We start from the raw sequence: 20,855 nt of genomic DNA, 5'->3' as shown, positions 1-20,855 counted from the left end.
CTCTCTCTCTCTCTCACACACACACACACACACACACACACACACACACACACACACACACACACACACACACACACACACACACAACCTGTGACAAGCCCCTCTCAAAAAACACCACTACAAAGATACAAACAAACACGTAATGTCCAAATCCAACCCTACTTGCAAAAAAAAAGAAAAGAAAAAAAAAAAGTTAAACTGTGTAATAGCAGTTGAAGCATTAATAGCATGTACCAACAAACTGTAAAACCAACACCTGGCTTGCGACCAGTATAGAAACATGATCACAAAACCACTGCCATCTATTATCTTCCTCAGATAAGCTCTGCAAAGCTTCAAGGAAGAAATCAGAAATGCCTCCCAAACTATTATTATTATATTAATTATTCACTCAAAAAAAAAAAAAAAATTCTGTATAATCATCACTGTTAATATTAGAACATGCGTTTGTAAATGCACAATACAGAGGCAAAGGGTGTTATTACATTTTTTAACTGAAATCCAATATAAAAAAATTTTGTAAATTTATACTCAAGATAACTATTGTATATATATGTGTGTCTGTGTGTGTAAATATTTTAGAAATGAACAAAAATATTATTTATTAAAAAAAAAATTATTATTAATTGACACCTCCAGGGAGTCCAAGGACTCATCGTGGGAGGTCACTCTACTTTGCTAAATACATCTCACCCTCTCCACTACTACTTAAGTCTCCTACAACGCTATGCTACTACTACCATCACTGCCATCTACTGCCCATCATCACCACCAACAACAGTATATTTTCTCTGTAAATTGCATATGTTCTGAAGGCCAATTTGTTGTCTGCACATGGAATGGAAAAACTCTGCTAGGGTTTTTTAGTTTGAAAGTTTAATTTGAAATAGAAATAGAATATGGAATTGGGTTGATAGTCATAGGAATATCTATGATAATCAGCATGGACTTGCTAATGGAAGATGACTTTATCAATCTGCTTTCAATTTAATGATATAGTGATCAATTTTTGGCAAGGGATAATAGTCATTGATATTCTTGATACACTACTCATTGATATACTCAGTGATATTCTTGGACTTCTCAAAGCATTTGATAGACCTGCATGTCAAATTGGTATATAAGCTCTAAGGTAGATAGATGTAGACAATAGCTTGATCAGATGGATAGGAGACTGAATGTAACTAGCAGTATGTCAAAGGTTCTTTTTTTGGGTCTTACTGTTTAACACTGTTTAATCAAGTTTAACCCTTGATAGCACACAGTAAACATCCATTTACTGTGTGCTAACTCTGATGATGTAATGTTCCTCATGAAATGTGTCTTTCTATTAAATAGTTTATTTTTAATTTTACATAATTTACACATTTAGTCAGTTCACTATGCATATAATTTTAGCTTTGACAAATGAATGGGAAGGCTGTTTTAATGTTAATAAAGGCAACATGTTAAATTTTGAAGTTTTAAAAGTGTGGGCTATGTGCCACATTGATGGGACAGTGCTTCAGGAGGTGGATAAGATTTAGGATTATGATTTACAGAGACATGGAGTTCAGAGGACACATTTCAACAATTGCAGGGCACATTACTGCTGTGATAGGATTTGCAAGTGGCACCTGATCTCTGGTGTCATGCAGAAGCTCTAAAGGAGGTCCAGCAATAAGTAACTAAAGCAATAGGATTCTTTAATGTTGGTTATGAGGAAAAAGTGGAAAATTTAATTGCAGAGTTTAGAGGATAAATGGAAACAATTAAACATACATATATATCACTCAGTGTGAGGATTTTACACCATTAATACAGAAGGGGTTATTAAATGTAGTGAAAGCATGAACAAGAGGACATTTCTGAAAGTTTGCAAACATAGGATAAAGAGTAAAGAAAGGAATCAATTCTTTATATGGAGAGTCATGGTAACTGAAATGCATTATTTTTAGAATGCTAAGGTTTAGTATGGTAGATATGTTACTTGCTGAGCATAACCTCCAATGATGAGGTGATTGACTACTTGGAGATCTGTTATCATGATGACAATAACAATTTCATATGCCCACTTCCCAAATAGGTGGTTTGATAAAAAAAAAAAAAAAAAAAGACCACTTTTCTGACCATACACCTTTAGATTTTTTTTCTATATAGTTATATCAAGAATATAAAGTGCATGCATCAAAAAGTGACCTTACTCAGGGCCGGTTTTATCATTACGCGAAGCTAATTAGTGCCAAAGTCTTAGTGCCTAGGGGCACTAAGACTTTGGCGCTAACACATGATAATTCTAGAGATTTGACGGAACAGATTTATATAGTGAATTACAAATAATAGCAAGGTGAATTCCAGAAAATACTTTCTCATTAGATGCCCTCCCATACATATAGTACTAGGCTCAGTACTAGGACCTATATTGTTTAACCTTTATATCAATGACATTGCCAGTGGAATGTAAGAGGATATAGTGCAGATGTGGTAGCCCTACAAGAGGATTTTAATAAGCTAGATAGATGGGAAAATGAATGGAGGTCTCAGTTTAATGCAGCAAAATGTAAGGTCTTGAGGTTTGGGAAACATCGATGGGATGCTGTATACTCTATGGGAGGAGTTATGCTGGAGGATGTAGGGGAGACAAGAGATCTGGGATTGATGATTGATAGAAACCTGAAGTTTAGAGGACATATTGCAAAGGTGGTGAAGTTAACACAGAGGATTGCTGCAATTATGAGAAGGACACTGACCTGCAGAGATAAGAGGGTTATCATTTCGTTGTAAGTCTCTGATCAGACCACACTTGGACTATTGTTCTCAGATTTGGTCCCCAGGATTTGAAGGGGATAAATTAACTGTGGAAAGGGTACAAAGGTGGATAACAAAGATGGTTTCAGGACTGTACAATGATAATTATGAGGGAATGTGGACTGCAGAGTTTGGTGGATAGAAGAATGAGAGGTGATATGATTGAGATTTTTAAACTGTTGAGAGGTGGTTACAGGGTTGACACTGGGGAGTTCTTTCGCTTGGTTGAACAGCGGGAAGGAGTGATGACAAGAGGCCATCCCTGGAAGTTACAAAAGGAAACTGTGAGCAAGAGGGTGAGGAGTGGTTTCTTTGCGTGGAGGGTGGTTGAACCATGGAATGCATTGCCTGATGGAGTGGTGAGAGTGAGAACGGTCAATGAATTTAAGGAGTGGTATGATAGACTTTGTGTTTCTTAGGGGGGGGGGGGAGGACCTCCTCTCGATGAGTATTGACAGACTTTATGTTCTTAGGAAGGACCTCCTACGAAGAGGCTTTTGACTCCATGGATGCCTGAATAATAATAATAATAATAATAATAATAATAATAATATGCAAAAATAATTTAGAAAATAGTGTCCCAAATGTGTTTATTGCTCTGAGAATTTTTTCGACATTGCCAGTATTGGTAGCAAGTCAGAAAGGAGTTTCTCGAAATTAAAACTTAAAAAAACTTACACTCGCTCTATGACGGCTCAAGAACAACTCACTGGTCCAGCAATAATAGCTATAGAGCATAAAATTGCATCTATAATCAATATAGATGAATTAATTCAAAACTTTGCCAAAGCAAAAGCCTGAAAGATTAATTATTCATAATTTTGTATTTAAGATGTAATAATTTTTTTACTATACAGAGATTAGGAGTAATCATATATGTATACAAATGTATTGGTTTTGATTAATACATTTTTTAATGTTCATAATGATATTATTTTTATAAATATCCACATGTATAGGTGTACGTGTGCTTGTGTGAGTATGACAAAATATATATAGAGAGATGTATAGGGGTGCCTAAATTTTCTTTGCTTAGGGGCATCAGATACTCTTGCACCAGCCCTGACCTTACTACAAGAGTTAGAGAAAAAATTAGCCTGTAGCTATAGTTACTTTGAAAATGTTGGAGAACATATAACAAGAATTATTTACAAAGCAGCATGTAGATGCTTAGTGGAGAAAACACACATCTAGAGATAATTATTACTAATAATAATTACTAACTAAACTTATTATAGTTAATAAATTACTAAACCAATATTTTTCCTTGACTACCAAGGCGCAACTAGGACATGCACATGAGAAGGCAAACACAGAGTGTGAAAGATGGTATCCTACCGTCCTAACTGGCACCCTCTATAGGTGTGGTAATTGTCTTCCAGATATTTGATAAAGTAAGGTAGCCAAATTAGATTTGGCAAATTTTGTAATGCTGTGGTGGATTCTAAAAACAGCTTGTCTGATTTATATCTGCCTCTATTTAAAAAGCTAGTTCTGTTCCAATGGATCTGGTGATTTGCATGTGTTATTGTCTGCTACAATGGATATAGTCGAGATATAAGGGACATTGCTTCTGTGTTCCTCAAGGTAGATATTACCTGTTCTTTCTGTTTGTCCAGAGTATGAAAGTTAGCAGAAGCAAGGGTTGCTGTAGACCCCAGGATGGTTAAGACAATGGAGATGATCTTTTGGTGAATAAATAAAGGTAGTTAATTTTTGGTATGACACATCCATCATCTATCACATCATCACCTCTCCCAGCAATATGGTGTTAATGTTAACAAAAACTTTAGCAAATCAAGCTAGAACCATTTGCACTACCACAGCAGTCTGTCAATAGACTTGATCATATCCAGGTTACATTTTTAGCCAATAGTTTTGCCCTTCACAAAATCAACAGAACTCTCTGCCCATCCCCCAAGCCCAACCACCATAAAATCCAGGACACATACACAAATTCACTGCCATTCTCTATATCCAGGGCACCTCAGAAAAAAATTTTATATATTCTAAAAAAAAATGATATATAGACCTCCCTCAAGCTATATCAAAAATTATCTATCCTTATCCACTCACCAAAAGATTCTCTCCATTATCAACTTACCATCCTGGTGTCTACAACAACATCCCTTGCTGCTGCAAACTTTTGTACTGTAGATGAACATGAAGAATATCTGTCTGAAGGAACACAGAAACCATTACAGCTATTCTGGAGTGTCAGACTATGTCATGGATAAGAATCACCAAATCCAATGGAACAAAAACCTCCTTCTAAACAAAATAAGATATAAATCAGAGGAAGAGATGGAGAGAGAAAGAGAGAGAGATTATTTCCAAAATCCACCACAGCAGTACAACATTATTATTATATTATTATTATTATTATTATTATTATTATTCAGGCCTCCATGGAGTCAAAAGACTCATCGTGGGAGGTCCTTCCTAAGAAACACAAAGTCTATCAAGACTCATCGAGGGAAGCTCCCCCCCAAGAAACACAAAGTCTATCATACCACTCCTTGAACTCATTGACCGTTCTTGCTCTCACCACTCCATCAGGCAATGCCTTCCATGGTTCGACCACCCTCCATGTAAAGAAACCACTACTCACCCTCTTGCTCACAGTTTCCGTTCGTAACTTCCAGTGATGGTCTCTTGTCATCACTCCTTTCCACTGTTCAATCAAGCGAAAGAACTCCCTAGTGTGAACCCTGTAACCACCTCTCAACAGTTTAAAAATCTCAATCATATCACCACTCCTTCTTCTATCCACCAAACTTGCAGTCCATTCTGAGTGAGATAGCTGATCCTCATAACTATCATTGTACACCCCTGAAACCATCTTTGTTATCTGCCTTTGTACCCTTTCCACAGTTAATTTATCCCCTTCAAATCCTGGGGACCAAATCTGAGAACAATAGTCCAAGTGTGGTCTGATCAGAGACTTATACAACGGAATGATAACCCTCTTATCTCTGCAGGTCAGTGTCCTTCTCATAATAGCAGCAATCCTCTGTGTTACCTTCATCACCTTTGCAATATGTCCCCTAAACTTCAGGTTTCTATCAATCATCAACCCCAGATCTCTTGTTTCCCATACTTCCCAGTATAACTCCTCCCATAGAGTATGTAGCATCCCATCGATGTTTCCCAAACCTCAAGACCTTACATTTTGCTGCATTAAACCGAGACCCCCATTCATTTGAACATCTATCGAGCTTATTCAATTCCTCTTGCAGGACTACCACATCTGCACTATTACGAATAATCCTTCCCTGCTTCGCATCATCCACAAACAACTGAATTTCCCCTTGCAATCCACTGACAATGTCATTGATATAAAGGTTAAATAATATAGATCCCAGTACTGCGCCCTGTGGGACCCCACTTGTAACCCTCTGACTCCTTGAAACTGCCCCACCATACACAACTCTCTGATACCCATCAGACAGCCAATCCTAAATCCAGTTGACCAATCTGACATCCAGACCCATGTGCTGCAGCTTAAATATCAGGTTATCATATAGCACCCTGTCAAATGCCTTCGCTAAGTCTAAGAAAATGGCAGCATATGCCTTTCCTTCATCTAATGCTCTTGTAACTTTATCATAAAAGGCTAGCATATTGCTAAAACAAGAGCATCCCTTCACAAATCCATGTTGACTCTCACAGATAACATTACCCTCATCTGCCCAATGCTGTATATGGTCCTTCACTACTTTCTCCAAGATCATACTAACTACTGATGACACACAAACTAGCTTATAATTAGACACTTCCAGTCTGCTACCGCTCTTATGCAATGGCACTATCTTACCTTCCTTCCATTCCATAGGCACCTTTCCCCCAGTCAGACTTTCACTGAAAAGTCAGGTCAAAGGCACTCTCAGTTCCCTAGTACATTTCTCTCAAAACTCGTGGTGAAATAGCATCCAGTCCCACAGCTTTACTGACATGCAGAGGATTCAGTATTTGAAACACGCTTTCCTCCTGTATCTCTAAACCTCAAACCAGTCCAGTCCCACAGCTTTACTGACATGCAGAGGATTCAGTATTTGAAACACACTCTCCTCCTGTACCTCTAAACCTCAAACCTGCCCAATCCCTCTACCATTAAAACTGACTCTTCCAGGATTAAATACTCCAGTAAAATGTTCATTGAATTCCACTATGTCCTCTGCATCAGTCACTCTATTCCCATAATATCATTCTTCCACAGTCATTTCACCTCCTACTGGGCACATATCAAAAAAAAATCTAAAACATCTGCCTTATCTAAGCAAATTGAGCTGCTTCACTTCACCAAATAATCTGGAAGGTCATTATCTTTAGCCCTTACATATAGAGGACACAGGCCACCACATATCTAAAAGAAAAAATCTGAAACATCTGCCTTATCTAAGCAAATTCAGCTGCCTCACTTCACTGAATAATCGCAAGGCCATTATCTTTAGACCTTAGATATAGAGGACACCAGTTAGGACTGTTACCTGTGTTTACCTTCTTGCTAGTGTGCCTATATGTACATGCTTAGTTGTATTTCTTTGGCTTAATAATTCATTAATGAAATAAATTTAGTTAGTAATTATTATTTATAGATGTCTTTTCTCTACTAAATATCAACATGAGAATCAATATCTAAGTTGCACGTATGCCAGATTACACTTAGAACATATACTGAATTTGGTCATCTCAAATATATATATAAATATAAAACTTTACACTTCAACCTCTCATTCCCAGTATTTGTTACTGCTGTCTTAATATTTTTTCATAGATATTTGCATTTAAAATACTGGTATTCATTTGCAGAAATCCTGTGTATAATAATATAAAAGCATTTTCAAAAATTTAGTATTAATGTAATCATACCGCTTTTCTGTTGACCGAATCAATTCACCAAATTTCTGCACAAAGCCAGGTACATTCACAATTACTTCATCATCAGGTGTGATTTCATCATTCAATAGTCCATTCATATACTTCATCCAGTCAATCTGGAAAAAAAAAAAAAAAAAAGTGAACAGAATCAATTCGTAGTATTACTAGTCTGAGTAACAAGAACATATAGGATAATACAAGTGATTTGAATAAAAGTATCCAACTCAGTTACTTCCATTATTGCTGGTTTGATAGATAATGCCTCTACTTTGCTAATATAGGCTGTAGTTTAAATCTTATACTAGCATGAATGTTTGCAAAAGTCTTTAGGTAGGTGATTTTCATTATCCACTAGACATTCTATCCTGCTTATACTACTGAAAATCAAGTTCCACTGTTCAGTGCATAAGACAAATAACATGAATGGTAGAATTTTTCCAAGAAGACACACTGCCAATAGTATAATATGTATGCATGGGGGGGGGGATTGAGCAAGAAAAGTTAGCAGGGGTATGTATTCAAGAAGATTGGTATTTTAATGTATTATGAACTTGTTCACTCTCATTGAAGACAAGCTCATAATACATTCAAATGTCAGTCCTGGAGTAAATAATGCTGGACAAAGTGTGGAAGGCAGTGCATAGCATAAGAATGTGAATAGTAGTAAGTAGAAGGGAGAACAAGAAACCATGATTGGAAGCATGAATGTAAACAAGACTGATCAGCGAGAATGAGAGCACAACTGGCAGCATGACAGCAAGCATAAAAAATGGTGAGAACGTGATGCAAGACTAAGTTAGTGAAAATATGGCAAGAGATAAAGCATGTGTAGAGTGAAATTACAAGAGAAGCAGTTATGAATGAAAGGATTCAGAAGAGTCAAATTAAAGATGACTGAAAGTTGTAATGACTGATTCAAGGGTGGCCTCATATGAGGCCTGAAGCTTACAACAAGAACTTCTCACCATCAAAACTTTAATGGAATTTAATGTTTCCAATCAGTGCCATAACTAGGCAGGTGCATAGGCACAGAGCCCAGGACAAAGGAGGCCTGAAATGGAGTATCAGAAAAAAAAATCAGTTTTATATTTTCATTTTCAAATTTTAAATTTTGCCACTGTGGGGCCAATTCTGTAACATTTTTGGTTAAATTTAAATATTAACCAATCTATTTCTGTTTTTTTTTTTTTTTTTCAAAAAAAAGGGGGGAGGCAAAAATAAAATCTTGCACAGGGTCCATGCAGTTAGCCTAGTGGTTATGCGCTTCACAACTACATGCCTGGGGAAGGAGTGTCCTAGGTTCGATTCCCATCAGTGATGTGAGGAGCTTAAGGATCTTCCTCAGCCATAGCCAAGTTAGCTGGTCTTGGGCATGGACAGCAGGTTTTTTTCCCCAGTTTAACCTGGGTTTTTCCTCCCGCAAAGCAGGCAAACCAGCCCTGTGAACTTTTTGTTGCTTTGACAGACATGGGAAACGACTGGGAATAAGGAGCAACCAACCAATTCCATGGGATTATCAGTTACTGAAGCTTACATGGTAAAATGTGTAGGCCTGAGCGAAAGTGTAACATATGATGACGATGATAGGACCCATGAAAAGATAATTACAGCACTGGTTACAACCCTCATCGAATCCAACAGATAATTGACCCCTATGTTCCAATATCTAAGGATTCTTCAGACTGCAGTGTTCTAATCCCTTATATTTCTGGTATCTTCGAACCTATTGGTAGAATTTTGAAGTATCACCATATTTCCACATATCATCTGTTACCATCTACAAAAGGACAAACTGTCATCTCTATCTTTTGATAGTGTTTACCAGATCCTTTGTGAATATAATTTGACATACTTCAGACAGACAGACAGGCCATTCTATGTAAACAAGAATTAAGGAACATCAATATTACATTGAATACATGAACCCTCAAAAGTTGGTCTGGCACAGAATAGTATTGACACTAAACACAATATCCTGTGGGATGAAACTCGTCTTCTCCATAGAGGCAGTTTTAAATATGAATGCCCTTTTACATCAGCCTAACCAGAATCAGAATGATTCTCTCTCTCTCTCTCTCTCTCTCTTGCTCCCAAAAGGCTGGGAGATTCTCATTTTATGTACGCATCAAAAATTGTTTTAATATTATTTATTAATATTAATAAATTGTTGTTTCTACACACTGATGATGTACTGAAAAGCATGGATGCTGGAAACAGTAGTGAATGTCTGAATACACAACAAAGAAATGGGATACCTGGAATGCATTTGATTGTGAGTAAGATTATAGGATAGGTGGTGAGAGAGGACAGGTGTGGAGGAATTACATCTGAGAGATGGCATGGGGAAGACTGTTTAAAGAACCAAAAATGAATTTCTGTGACGGCAGGAGTATCAGAAATAAAGAGAGACAAAACTGTTGCATTTATCAAGTTCATTCATCCAAAAACAGTTGAAATAAGTGATATTATTATTATTATTACCCAAGATCCCATGGAGTCAAAGACACATCTAGGAGGTCCTTTTATCAAACACAGCTCATCATACCAAGCTTTAAACACACTCAAATTTCCTGCAGACACCACCCTTTCAGGCAAGGCATTCCAATCATTCACAACTCTGCATGAAAAAAACCTGCTTCTCACTCCCCTACTATCACCCCCAGATCTCTTATTTCCCCCATCTCCGACAATATATCCTCACCAAGCATAAATTCTGCATCCCATTTTTGTTTTCCAAATTTTAAAACCTTACATTTTGCAACATTGAACTCACATCCTCATTTCCGTGCCCAATCACTCAATTTATTTAAGTCTTCTTGTAAGGCAATAACATCACTACTCTTCATGGTTCGTCCCATCTTTGCATCATCTGCAAACAACTGAATATCTCCATCCAAATCTTCACCAACATCATTAATATACAAGTTAAACAGCAATGTCCCTAAGACAGACCCCTGAGGCACACCACTAGTAACATTCCTTTTCCCATACACAACTTGTTGATACCTATCAGAATGCACCAATCTAATATCCAACCTTATCCACTCCAGTTTGACTATCAAGTTATCATGCAGTAATCTAAAGGATTGAAGGCAACTGTCATAAGATGACAGTCTCCCTCAATTACACAGTCCAACACAATTTTTGCTGACTTTTATATGAGACTTGTGTTTTACTAATTTGGGTGCGCTGCTTTCATATATCAAACCCATTTTTCTCTATCACGTCATGTTTTTCCTCTATCGCATTTTCTTTTTGCTAATTTGTAAGTTTTTGATAGTTTTATGGAGGCAGTACTATTTAGAGGATCAAAATAGTATAATATTAAAAAAATCAATTTTTTAATATTATTTTCTGAAAGTATGCACTTTTAAAAATCTGTTCCTAACTTTTTATCAAGAAATTCGAAAAATTCCCGAAGATATAGCCTATTATTCAAAGCGGTACACAGATCAGAATCGGAGTGCTCACCGCTCTAGCTTGTTAGTAAACGAATAAATGCATAAGAACGTGCAACGGCACGTACTGGTGCTTTGAATGTGAGAGAGACCGATAATTAGATGCATAACTAATTAACAATATTCATTAAAAATTACAAGAATATTTATAAAAAAATAACAATTTTACTTACACATGAGTTTCAGGGAATAAATTTTTGTTTGTAGCAATTTCTGCTGTGTGTTCTGTTTTGGCAATCCCTTTGAATATTCCACAGTAGTCAGCAATCATGTGAGAATCCCATCTTCCTTGGTACCAATCTTCCATAGTTTTTAAGTCTTGATGAAATCTTTCGCCTTGTTCATTGCTTATAGCACCTAAATTCTTGGGAAATCTATCAAGATGACTGTATAGGAAATGAAGCTTTATGATCATGTTGCAACCTAGGCGCTGGAAATTTTCAAGCATTGTTTCCACTAGATGTTTGTAACTGCACGCTTTTTTGTTTCCAAGAAAATTATTCGCAACCATCGTAAATGAAGTCCAGGCCTCTTTCTCAATTTCGTTCATAGAGTTGATGAAATTTGGGTCTCTCATTAAAGTTCTAATTTGCGGTCCATCAAATACACCGGCTTTAATTTTTTCATAACTAAGTCGTGGAAATTTTTCACATATGTATTGGAAACAGTCACCTTGTAAATCTAGTTTGATGTGTAGAGGTGGAAAAATAATTTTTTCTCTGTCGATTAAAGGTTGATTTATAACATTCTGTTCTCCAACATCTAAGGATATTCTAAGAGTCCAATGTTTCTAACTCCAATGTTGGTTTCTAGCTTGACTATCCCAGAAGCATAGAAAACACAGAAACTTTGTATATCCTCTTTGAAAGCCAAGTAAAAAGTTCACCATTTTAAGATCCACACAGATGATCCAGTTATGGTCTGTATATTTTAATAACTTCAGAACCTTTTTAATGTCCTCATATGTTTCCTTTAAGTGGACTGAATAGCCAATAGGAATTGAGCCATATACATTCCCATTGTGTAGTAAGACACACTTGAGACTTCTGCTTAAACTGTCGATAAATAAACGCCACTCATTTGGATGATATTGTACAACACTCATTTCAGTTAGTAAACCTGACACATTGTTACAGTAAACAAACCCACACTCATGTTTAAAATATTGTACAAGATTACTTTCCCTGCTATGATAAAAAGTTATTTCGTATCTTGCTCCAGTAAGTTTTTTCATTTAATCTTGAAGCTAACAATTCCGATGATTCCTTTGATAAGCCCAAATCTCTTACTAAGTCATTCAATTCCGCTTGAGTAAAATGTTGTGGTCCAGAACTAGAAATTAAATTTTCATTGTCTAAATCAACATCTGGGTCTTGCTCCTCAAGAACATGTGGCACATCCTGATCATGCTCGTTCTCAAGTAAAGGAAGTCCTTTATAAATTGGCATGGCTATTTCAGTGGAATGAACAACTGGCCGAATTGCTGAGTCGAGATTTGGATACACAATTTTTTTCTTATTCTTCTTATTATAACCAGAAGTCTGAACTAAACAAAAATAGCAATCATCGACGTGATTTTTCGGTTCACGCCGAATCATTGGAATGCCAAAAGCTAATTTTTGGCGTTTTCCCTTGCTCCACTGTCGTAAATTTTCTACACATGACTTACACACTTTATTTGGAGCCCATGACTTGTCCTGATCTGCAATTTTTATGTCAAAGTTTGCAAAGTACACTTTCTTAATGAAATCAGTGATATTTGTCCTTTGACTGGGAACAGTAAAGCTGCCACAAATGTAGCAGAAGGAATCTACACTATTGACACAATTTCGAGTAGTAGACATGATGTATTTTCTTCACTGCCGACTAACATGCAATTAACAAGACAAAAAAAAACAGAGACTTTATTCAAAACGTTATAAGCACTCATCATACTTTCACGATCGATTAACGATTGACTGATTTCAATCGTTCTTTCTCCGCTATGATGCATATAGCATTCGTTTGTTTCAGGCAGTTGTCATCGCCTACTTTTCATCACCTAAATGTATTAGGTTGGTTATCGGCCTCTCTCACATTCAAAGAGCCAGTACGTGCCATTTGCAGGTTCTTACGCATTTATTCGTTTACTAACAAGCGAGAGCGGTGAGCGTTCCGATTCTGATCTGCGCACCGCTTTGAATAATAGGCTATATCTTCAGGAATTTTTCGAATTTCTTGATAAAAAGTTAGGAACAGATTTTTAAAAGTACATAGTTTCAGAAAATAATATTAAAAATTCGATTTTTTTGATCCTCTAAATAGTACTGCCTCCTTAAAACTATCAAAAACTTACAAATTAGCAAAAAGAAAATGCCATAGAGGAAAAACCTGACATGATAGAGAAAAATGGGTTTGATATTTGAAATCAGCGCACCCAAATTAGTAAAAAACAAGTGTTAGATCATAATCAGCAGAAAAAACGTTTTTTTGTTGGCCAGTGTTATCAATTGGCCTGCAATTTTGTTATTATCATATATTTTTCTATTTTCTACTACTAATTTGGATTGTTTAAAATCCCTTTAATGAATGCTTGCTTTGCAGCTATTTTGTCTAACCATTCCCCACTCATTATCCTTTACAAGCTCCGGTTGATGACAACATCCCACTAAATATCCTGTATATCCACCTCTATCTCACACCATACATTTCAAAAACATAAAACCACCAGTACCACTTCAAAGACAAGTCGTGTAATTTTCAGAAACTAATTGCAACATTTAATGCAGCTGTCAATATAATTTGCTTCAGGTTCTTCCATGGACAGGATTGCTTAAAAAAAAAAAAAAAAAAAAAAAAAAAAAAAAAAAAAAGGTAGAAACATGTTTTTATATATATATATATATATATAGCCTAAACAAAAAAATGTATTACCTCAGATGCAAGTTTAGATAAGTCTTTAACAGTCATCTTGTTATAAAGTAAGCTAATGTTTCGCCGTTCCTCCCTTGGTAATGAAATCTAGAAAAAGGAAAAAATAAAGGAAGAAAGAAATTTCATTCACATTACTCTAAATCTTTGTTACTCATTAAATATAAGCAAACTTAATTCTTGTATTGTCTTCAAAAATTCTATTTCATTAATTGCCAACCTGGGTGGCCAAGTGGATAGCATACTCACTTTACAGTAAATAGATTCAAATCCTATGATGGAAAGAATGTTTGTGAAAGATTTAAAGTAGTAGACCTAGTGAATCAGGGATAACTGCACAGGGATTCACACTACCCCTCAGATCATTTATCCCAACCACTACCATCATCTCCTCCACACCACATCCCTCTTCATTGCCACACTTTGTCATCCCCCCCCCAGGCAAGCACTCTTCTGTCACTCTACTCTGCACACCCTGAATCACTGAATCTCCATACATGACACCTTAAACAGATTCATTCACTCTTCTCTCACTGGCATCCCTGGCTCTTGCTACTTCCAATCTCACTATCTCTCACATACACTCTTCATCCTGCCTCTCATCTCTCTATTCCATGCTTCCATAATCTCCTGACTTTCTGAAATTTCCTCTTTTCCCCTGTCTCTCCCATTTTCTTGCCTTCCTCTCTGATGCCATTCTCTTACACCTACCCTTGTTTTTCTTGCACTAACCAACCTCTTCATCCTCCTAATATCTTCATTCACCCTCCTCAACTCAGTCTTCATTCCTTAGATTTCCTTTCTCTGTAGTTCTCTCTCTCTCTCTCTTTCCACACATCCCACTTTCAATTTGCATTCACATACACATGCAATGATGGCCACCAGGCAAACCATCTCCATCTGCTACACTGTACTGTCGAAGGTTAAATCCATATGTATGTATTTAATATTCTCTCCACCCTCCAACACACTACTGTATCCACAAATTGAATTTCACCCATTTGCATAGCACTATCTCTGCTGCTGCTAAATCCCGAAGTTGAGTACTTATGTCCCACAGTGCTTTTGATTGTCTACATTTGATGCACGTGTACACATACCCATCCTGCACCTGCCACATTTTTAAACAAAGAGATGCACACATACCACATGCTTGGCAAACTACATAATAATCAACTATGCTATGAATAATAGTCTTTAAATGGTAGTGGTGGGCTGGGTGAGGTGCTAAAACTGGTGTCTGCCATGCTAAATGCATGGAATATATAGTTGGATACAATACTGAGACAATAAAATCCTAACAAAAGGGCACAGAATCATACAAAACATGCCAATTTGCATAGCAAAAACTTAAAAACTAGTATTGGTGTTGAAATAAACACAATAATATCTTTCCTTACTTCTAATACTTATCTTTTTTTTAATAGCTCACATCATGCATTACAATTTTAGTGTTTAACAGTATTTATCAATTTAGTGCGTAATGGTTTTTGATTAATTGCAGTAATCGTCACAGAGAACAGACCATAATTAATTTTTAAAAGTTTGTAACTGGTTTTTTGTATGGGAGTGATGGACTGCATTTGAGTGGTTATGGTGTGAGTCGCTTGGAGAGACTGCTGCTGGAAGGTAGAGAAGTGAATAGAGAAAATGAATCAGATCGAGTGGGAAGTGATGTGGAAGAGCAGGAGAGTAAGACAGGAAAGATTGAAGAGGTGATTATGAATGGGGAAATGAGTGGTATGAGTATAGAAAATGAGAGAATGGGAGTACAAGAGGAGCAGGGAAAAGGGGAGGCTCAGGGTGGACAGGGGTACATAGCATAGGATGCTCAAAGAGGAGGTGAGCATGTGTAGGCAGGAAAGGAATGGGATGACCAGAGATCAAGAGGAAACAGTTGGAATTGAAAAGGATTTTAAAATGAAGAAGCAGAAAGGGAAATGGCCCCAGTTGAGCATGGAGAGATCACATCGAGTGAGTAGTATCAGTGGAACTAGCTGTAGATCCAGAAATGAGCTGTTGTGTTTGTATACAAATGCAAGAAGTATAAGAAACAAGGCAGATGAAATGGTTGCACTAATTGTGCCTGTTCACCCAAAAATTGTCGGAATAAGTGAGACATGGTAGGAAGAGGATGACATCCTGAAAGGAATAGAGATGGAAGGGTATGATGTGTTTCGTGAGGACAGAAAGGCTAACAAGGGAGGGGGAGTGCTATTGATGATAGAGAAAGAGTTATGTCCACATAAAGTAGAGATGCAAGAGGGAAATAGTGCCAGTGGGTTTTGAGGCAATATGGTGTGAGATAGAGGTGAATGGAATCAAATAATTGGTGGGATGTTGTTATAGACCAGGTAATGTGGATGGTGGTGATAATGAAATGTACAATCAAATTAGCCAAGTAAATAAGAAAAGGGTGATCATTATGGGTGATTTTAATTATGGCAATATAGACTGAAATGATGAGATAGCAACTGGAAGTAAAGAAAATGGGTTTCTTGAGTTTTTTTTTGAGGGATAACTACCTCAGAGAGTATGTAACAGAGGGCACATGAGGATTGAAGTTCTTGGATTTGCTCATCTCATCAGAGAATGTAATTATAAATGAGTTGTCAAATCATCCACCAATTGGTGAGAGTAACCATGAGGTGATTACCTGGGTGGTTGCCAGCAGTGTGAGGACCTCTGTGAGAAAAGGGTATATGTGGAACTACAAAGGGGGGTGATTATGAAGAGCTCAGGAAACAGCTTGCGGGTGTAGCGTGGAATGAGGAGTTAGCTGGAAAAGAGATCAATGCAGCTTGGGGGATTTTCAAAAACTGTATTCCAAGGGTGAGAAGGTTAAATAAGGTCAGTGTGAGATGGATGAATAAAGAGATTAAGCATGCGATACAGAGAAAAAGGGCATTGTGGAGGCAGCATAAGAGAAGTGGAAATAACCAATTCCATGAAGTCTACAAACACCAAGCAAGGAGGGTGACTTAGTTGGTGAGGGTAGCTAAAGAGAGGTATGAACACCAGTTGGCTAATGAAGCCAAAAAGAATCCTAAGGAGTTCTTTCGATATGCAGCCAGCAAAAGAAAGAATGATTATGGAAGAATGGCATTGATTGGAGAAAATGGTATAAAGCCAGCTGATGCAGAATGTGTGGTGGAGATACTTAATGAACAGTTTATAAAGATCTTTCAATCTTGCGAATGTGACTTCATGGAGGGATTGAGAGCAGTTGATGATGGGGAGGAGAGACTGACTGTAGGTGAGCAAGTGGTGTATGGGGAGTTGAGTAAACTAGATGTTAACCTTCCAAATGGCTAGGACGTCTATATAGATGTCCAGCTAAATCTGGATATGTTTCAGCCCACCTGTTTAAAGAACCTGGATAAGAAGTGCAATTTGACCCTCATGTCCATTAGAAAGTGTGATAAACCCTCACGCTGAAAAGAACGGTTAATCGGATTATCTTGCATTCGTAGCTGCCTCTCAGTTGCCTATAAGAAGAAACGCACTTCCTTGTTCCATGCTGGTCAACTGGATTTTAGTTATATAGGATAGACTAAAAATAGAGAAATTATTTATATTTTTGTTTTCTCTATTTATTGTACAATACAATTTTAATGTCTAGACAAAATAAAGATCTTCTATAATTTGTTGACTTAAAAATATTTAAGTGAACAAAGCTTACCTTGGAGAACCAATTTAATTTTTTATTTTTTTGCGCTAATTTTTTTCTAATCACTTACTAGACAAAAGATTTTTCTTTGTTCTTGAAGAAATTAATTCGCGATAATTATTTGAAATATTCTTTTAAAAAAAGAAAAGAAAACCAGCTGCCGACATTCCAGTTGATATTATTTTTATTTTTGTACAAAACCTTCGAAATCGAATAATAGTTCACAGATTTCCTTTAGGACATGCTTGAGCAACTTTGCTTTATAGAGAATAACATGAAATTCTTTAATCATATTACTAAATTTTTTCTTCATATTGTATAGTAATATACTGTTCTTTGTACTTTCACATTCTTGGTTTCCTTGTATAATTGGTCATTACAAAATGAAATTAACAGTTATGATTTAAATTTATATTTTCTGCATAATTCAGATATTTTATTCTCCAATTTTTAAAGTAAATGATACATTTGCTTATTTTTATCATTCAAAATATGTATATCAAAATTTCATTTCCTTTCACAATAGAATTGTACTTTATTTCGCCTCTGATAGTTTAACTCCTCCTCCCGTGGCATTACTATCACACGCCCGAAAACTGTTATGAAACATAGGTACAGTTTTTATTTAATTCATTATTTTTCTCTAGTAATTGTTCCACATAACTTTAATTTTTCGATACTGAAACTATGTGGTGATTATTATAAATTAGCAAATTATAAATCAGACAATATACATATTATTTATGTATATTGTCTGATATTGAGAGACCCTTTACTGGGGAAAGGTTACTGCATTACAATGGATAATTACTATATGTGTCCTGAACTCGCTGATTTGCTTTTACAGCATCGTACAGATAGTTATGGTACTGTAAATGCAAAAAGGCGAGATATGCCTCCAGATCTGGCTTCAGGAAAGTTATCGAAGGGGGAAATCCGAGCTTATCAGCAGGGGAAAGTCTTTGCACTACGTTGGAAAGACAAAAAAGATGTTTTTCTGCTGTCTTCCCTGCACAATCCATCAACGGAATCCGTGGAGAAGCATGGTTTGAAGAAAGAAAAACCCATTGCTGTGTTGTTTTATTAATTATATCTTGAATTGTTTATTAATTATATCTTGAAAAGGATAAAACAATAACCGGGAAATGTTATTCTGATCTTTTAACCAGACTTGACAAAAAAATTCGTGCAAAAAGACCTGGTTTGCAGAAGAAAAAAATCATCTTTCATCAGGACAATGCACCCACAAAGGTGTTTTGGCAATGGGAAAATTAAAGGATCTGCACTATGAATTGTTGGAACATCCACCCTATTCTCCAGATTTGGCTCCCTCTGACTTCTATTTCTTCTCAAAATTAAAACTCTTCCTGTCTGGTCAGCATTTTTTCTTCAAATCAAGAGGTGATTTCAGCTGTAGAGGGGTATTTTGTAGATCTTACTGAGAACTACTAGAGGGACGGGATAATGGTGCTGGAGCATCGCTGGAATAAATGTATTAGTTTATTCAACAAATAATAGTTTATTCAACATATTTTTCAACATAATCTCCTTAAGGGAGATTATGTTGAAAAATAAAAATAAGTTTCAAACTATAAATTCGTTTTTTCATTGTTAGGCTGAGAACATTTCAGACCACCCTTGTATTTAATCTATCAGTAAATCATTTACAGCTTTCCGCACATACAAACCACATGTATAATGTGCATATAGAAGCATCGATTTCAAAATGTTCCTCTTTTGCCTTCATGCATGCCCAAAGTGTATGAGGCCACATACTGATGGTGGCACACACAATATCCAATGGAAACACTGACACTGTTCACTCTATATCCACCTTCAGGCTGGTGATACTGCAGTTTCATTTCTTGAAGGCTACTCTCTCAAGCTCCGACAACAATTTGAAGTCCAATGGATTCAGATCAGGACTTTCAGATGGCCAATCAGATGGTGATATGTGGTCGGACACATTTGCCTCCAACCACTGTTGTGGTTGGAGGCGAATGTATCTGACCTTGTGCTATGGTCATTGCCTTGTATTTTATCAGCTGAGTCCTGTTGGAAGGGCCTCTGCATAACACGTTATTGTTCAGGAGCCATATCACAGGTTCCAGCACGGTGTCTTGATACGCTTTGGCAGAGGTTTTTGACCCTTTCTTGCAGAAATGCAACTCTGATACCCCCCCTTGATATGTCATCCCCCCACCAAAACTATCACTGATGAGGGGTAATGACCTCTCTGAATCCTGGGTGCTATGGCATGTGCTTTGCAACCATCCAGGTCATATACCCAATCATGGCAGTTAAATGACTTGAATGCTGAAAATCTTCTCATCTGTGAAGAGGATATCTCTGTGTCTGTTGTTTGCATATCAGAGAAGTGCCTTTGATTTTATCATCTTCTGCTGCATAAATCGTGGTGTTAGGAAGTGTCCAGTAGAACAACAATATGCTCTAACCCCAAGGTCATTAGTTAGTGGCATTGTACTCTGTGAAACATTCATCTCTTGTGACATCACTTTCTGCATTCTCACAGGATTACGGTAGAGGCATGCCTTCATAGCCCTCCCAAGCTGTTGTGTCCCAATGTAGTGTGATCAACCTGTTCTTTGGTGGTCAAATACATCTTCTGTATTGTTATAACAGTTAATAGTCTTAATACACAAGCATCCTACTGATCCTGAGTGTTTTTAGCAGGTTGAAAAAAAAAAAAAACAGGTGGCTGCATTCCAACCTTGTGAAGTGCTATTACAGCTACACGGCTCTCATAATCTCCCCAAAGCTAGACATCTCTCTCTACTGATAAGCATGCGCATGTTGGCTGTGCACAGCGCCAAAAATAACAGTATTTTTGCAAGACTGTGTATATAGGAAGGTGGTGGGTAGATTTATCAGATACTTGTTAGTTTTGAAGAGTGGCATAATCAGTGCATGATTTAAAAGTTTAGTATCCATAGCAAATTTTTTACTATTTACAAGTTTAATAATTTTATGTTATTTAGATAGGTATATATTATTTTAACATTACAAATGCTAAAGTATGTAAACTTATATCATATTAAACTTACAATTATAGTAAAAACTTAAATTTACTGTATTAAACATGGATTAATTGAGCATTATGTAAACCATAATATGAACATGATTTTGTT

At 36.6% G+C, this 20,855-nt stretch overlaps 1 protein-coding gene across 4 annotated transcripts in view; it reads right to left on the bottom strand.

Annotated features, from left to right (window-relative positions):
- Positions 1-20,855, bottom strand: part of Nep2 (M13 family metallopeptidase neprilysin 2) — a 355,508-nt gene that overhangs the window by 167,203 nt on the left and 167,450 nt on the right. For all 4 annotated transcript variants that reach the window (XM_090391525.1, XM_090391528.1, XM_090391526.1 and 1 more), the window contains exons 8-9: positions 14,040-14,126; positions 7,660-7,784 (exon numbers count right to left, since the gene is read on the bottom strand). In XM_090391525.1, coding sequence (XP_090247651.1) covers positions 7,660-7,784; positions 14,040-14,126 — 212 coding nt within the window. The remainder of the gene's footprint in view (positions 1-7,659; positions 7,785-14,039; positions 14,127-20,855) is intronic.

This window comes from Typopeltis vanoorti, chromosome 4 (genome assembly GCF_054136105.1).
Source record: "Typopeltis vanoorti isolate ZY-2024b chromosome 4, IOZ_Tvanoo_1.0, whole genome shotgun sequence".
NCBI classification, from domain to species: Eukaryota; Metazoa; Arthropoda; class Arachnida; order Uropygi; family Thelyphonidae; genus Typopeltis; species Typopeltis vanoorti.
The sequence above is the reverse complement of the archived record's forward strand: the minus strand, read 5'-3'. Positions and strand labels throughout refer to the sequence as shown.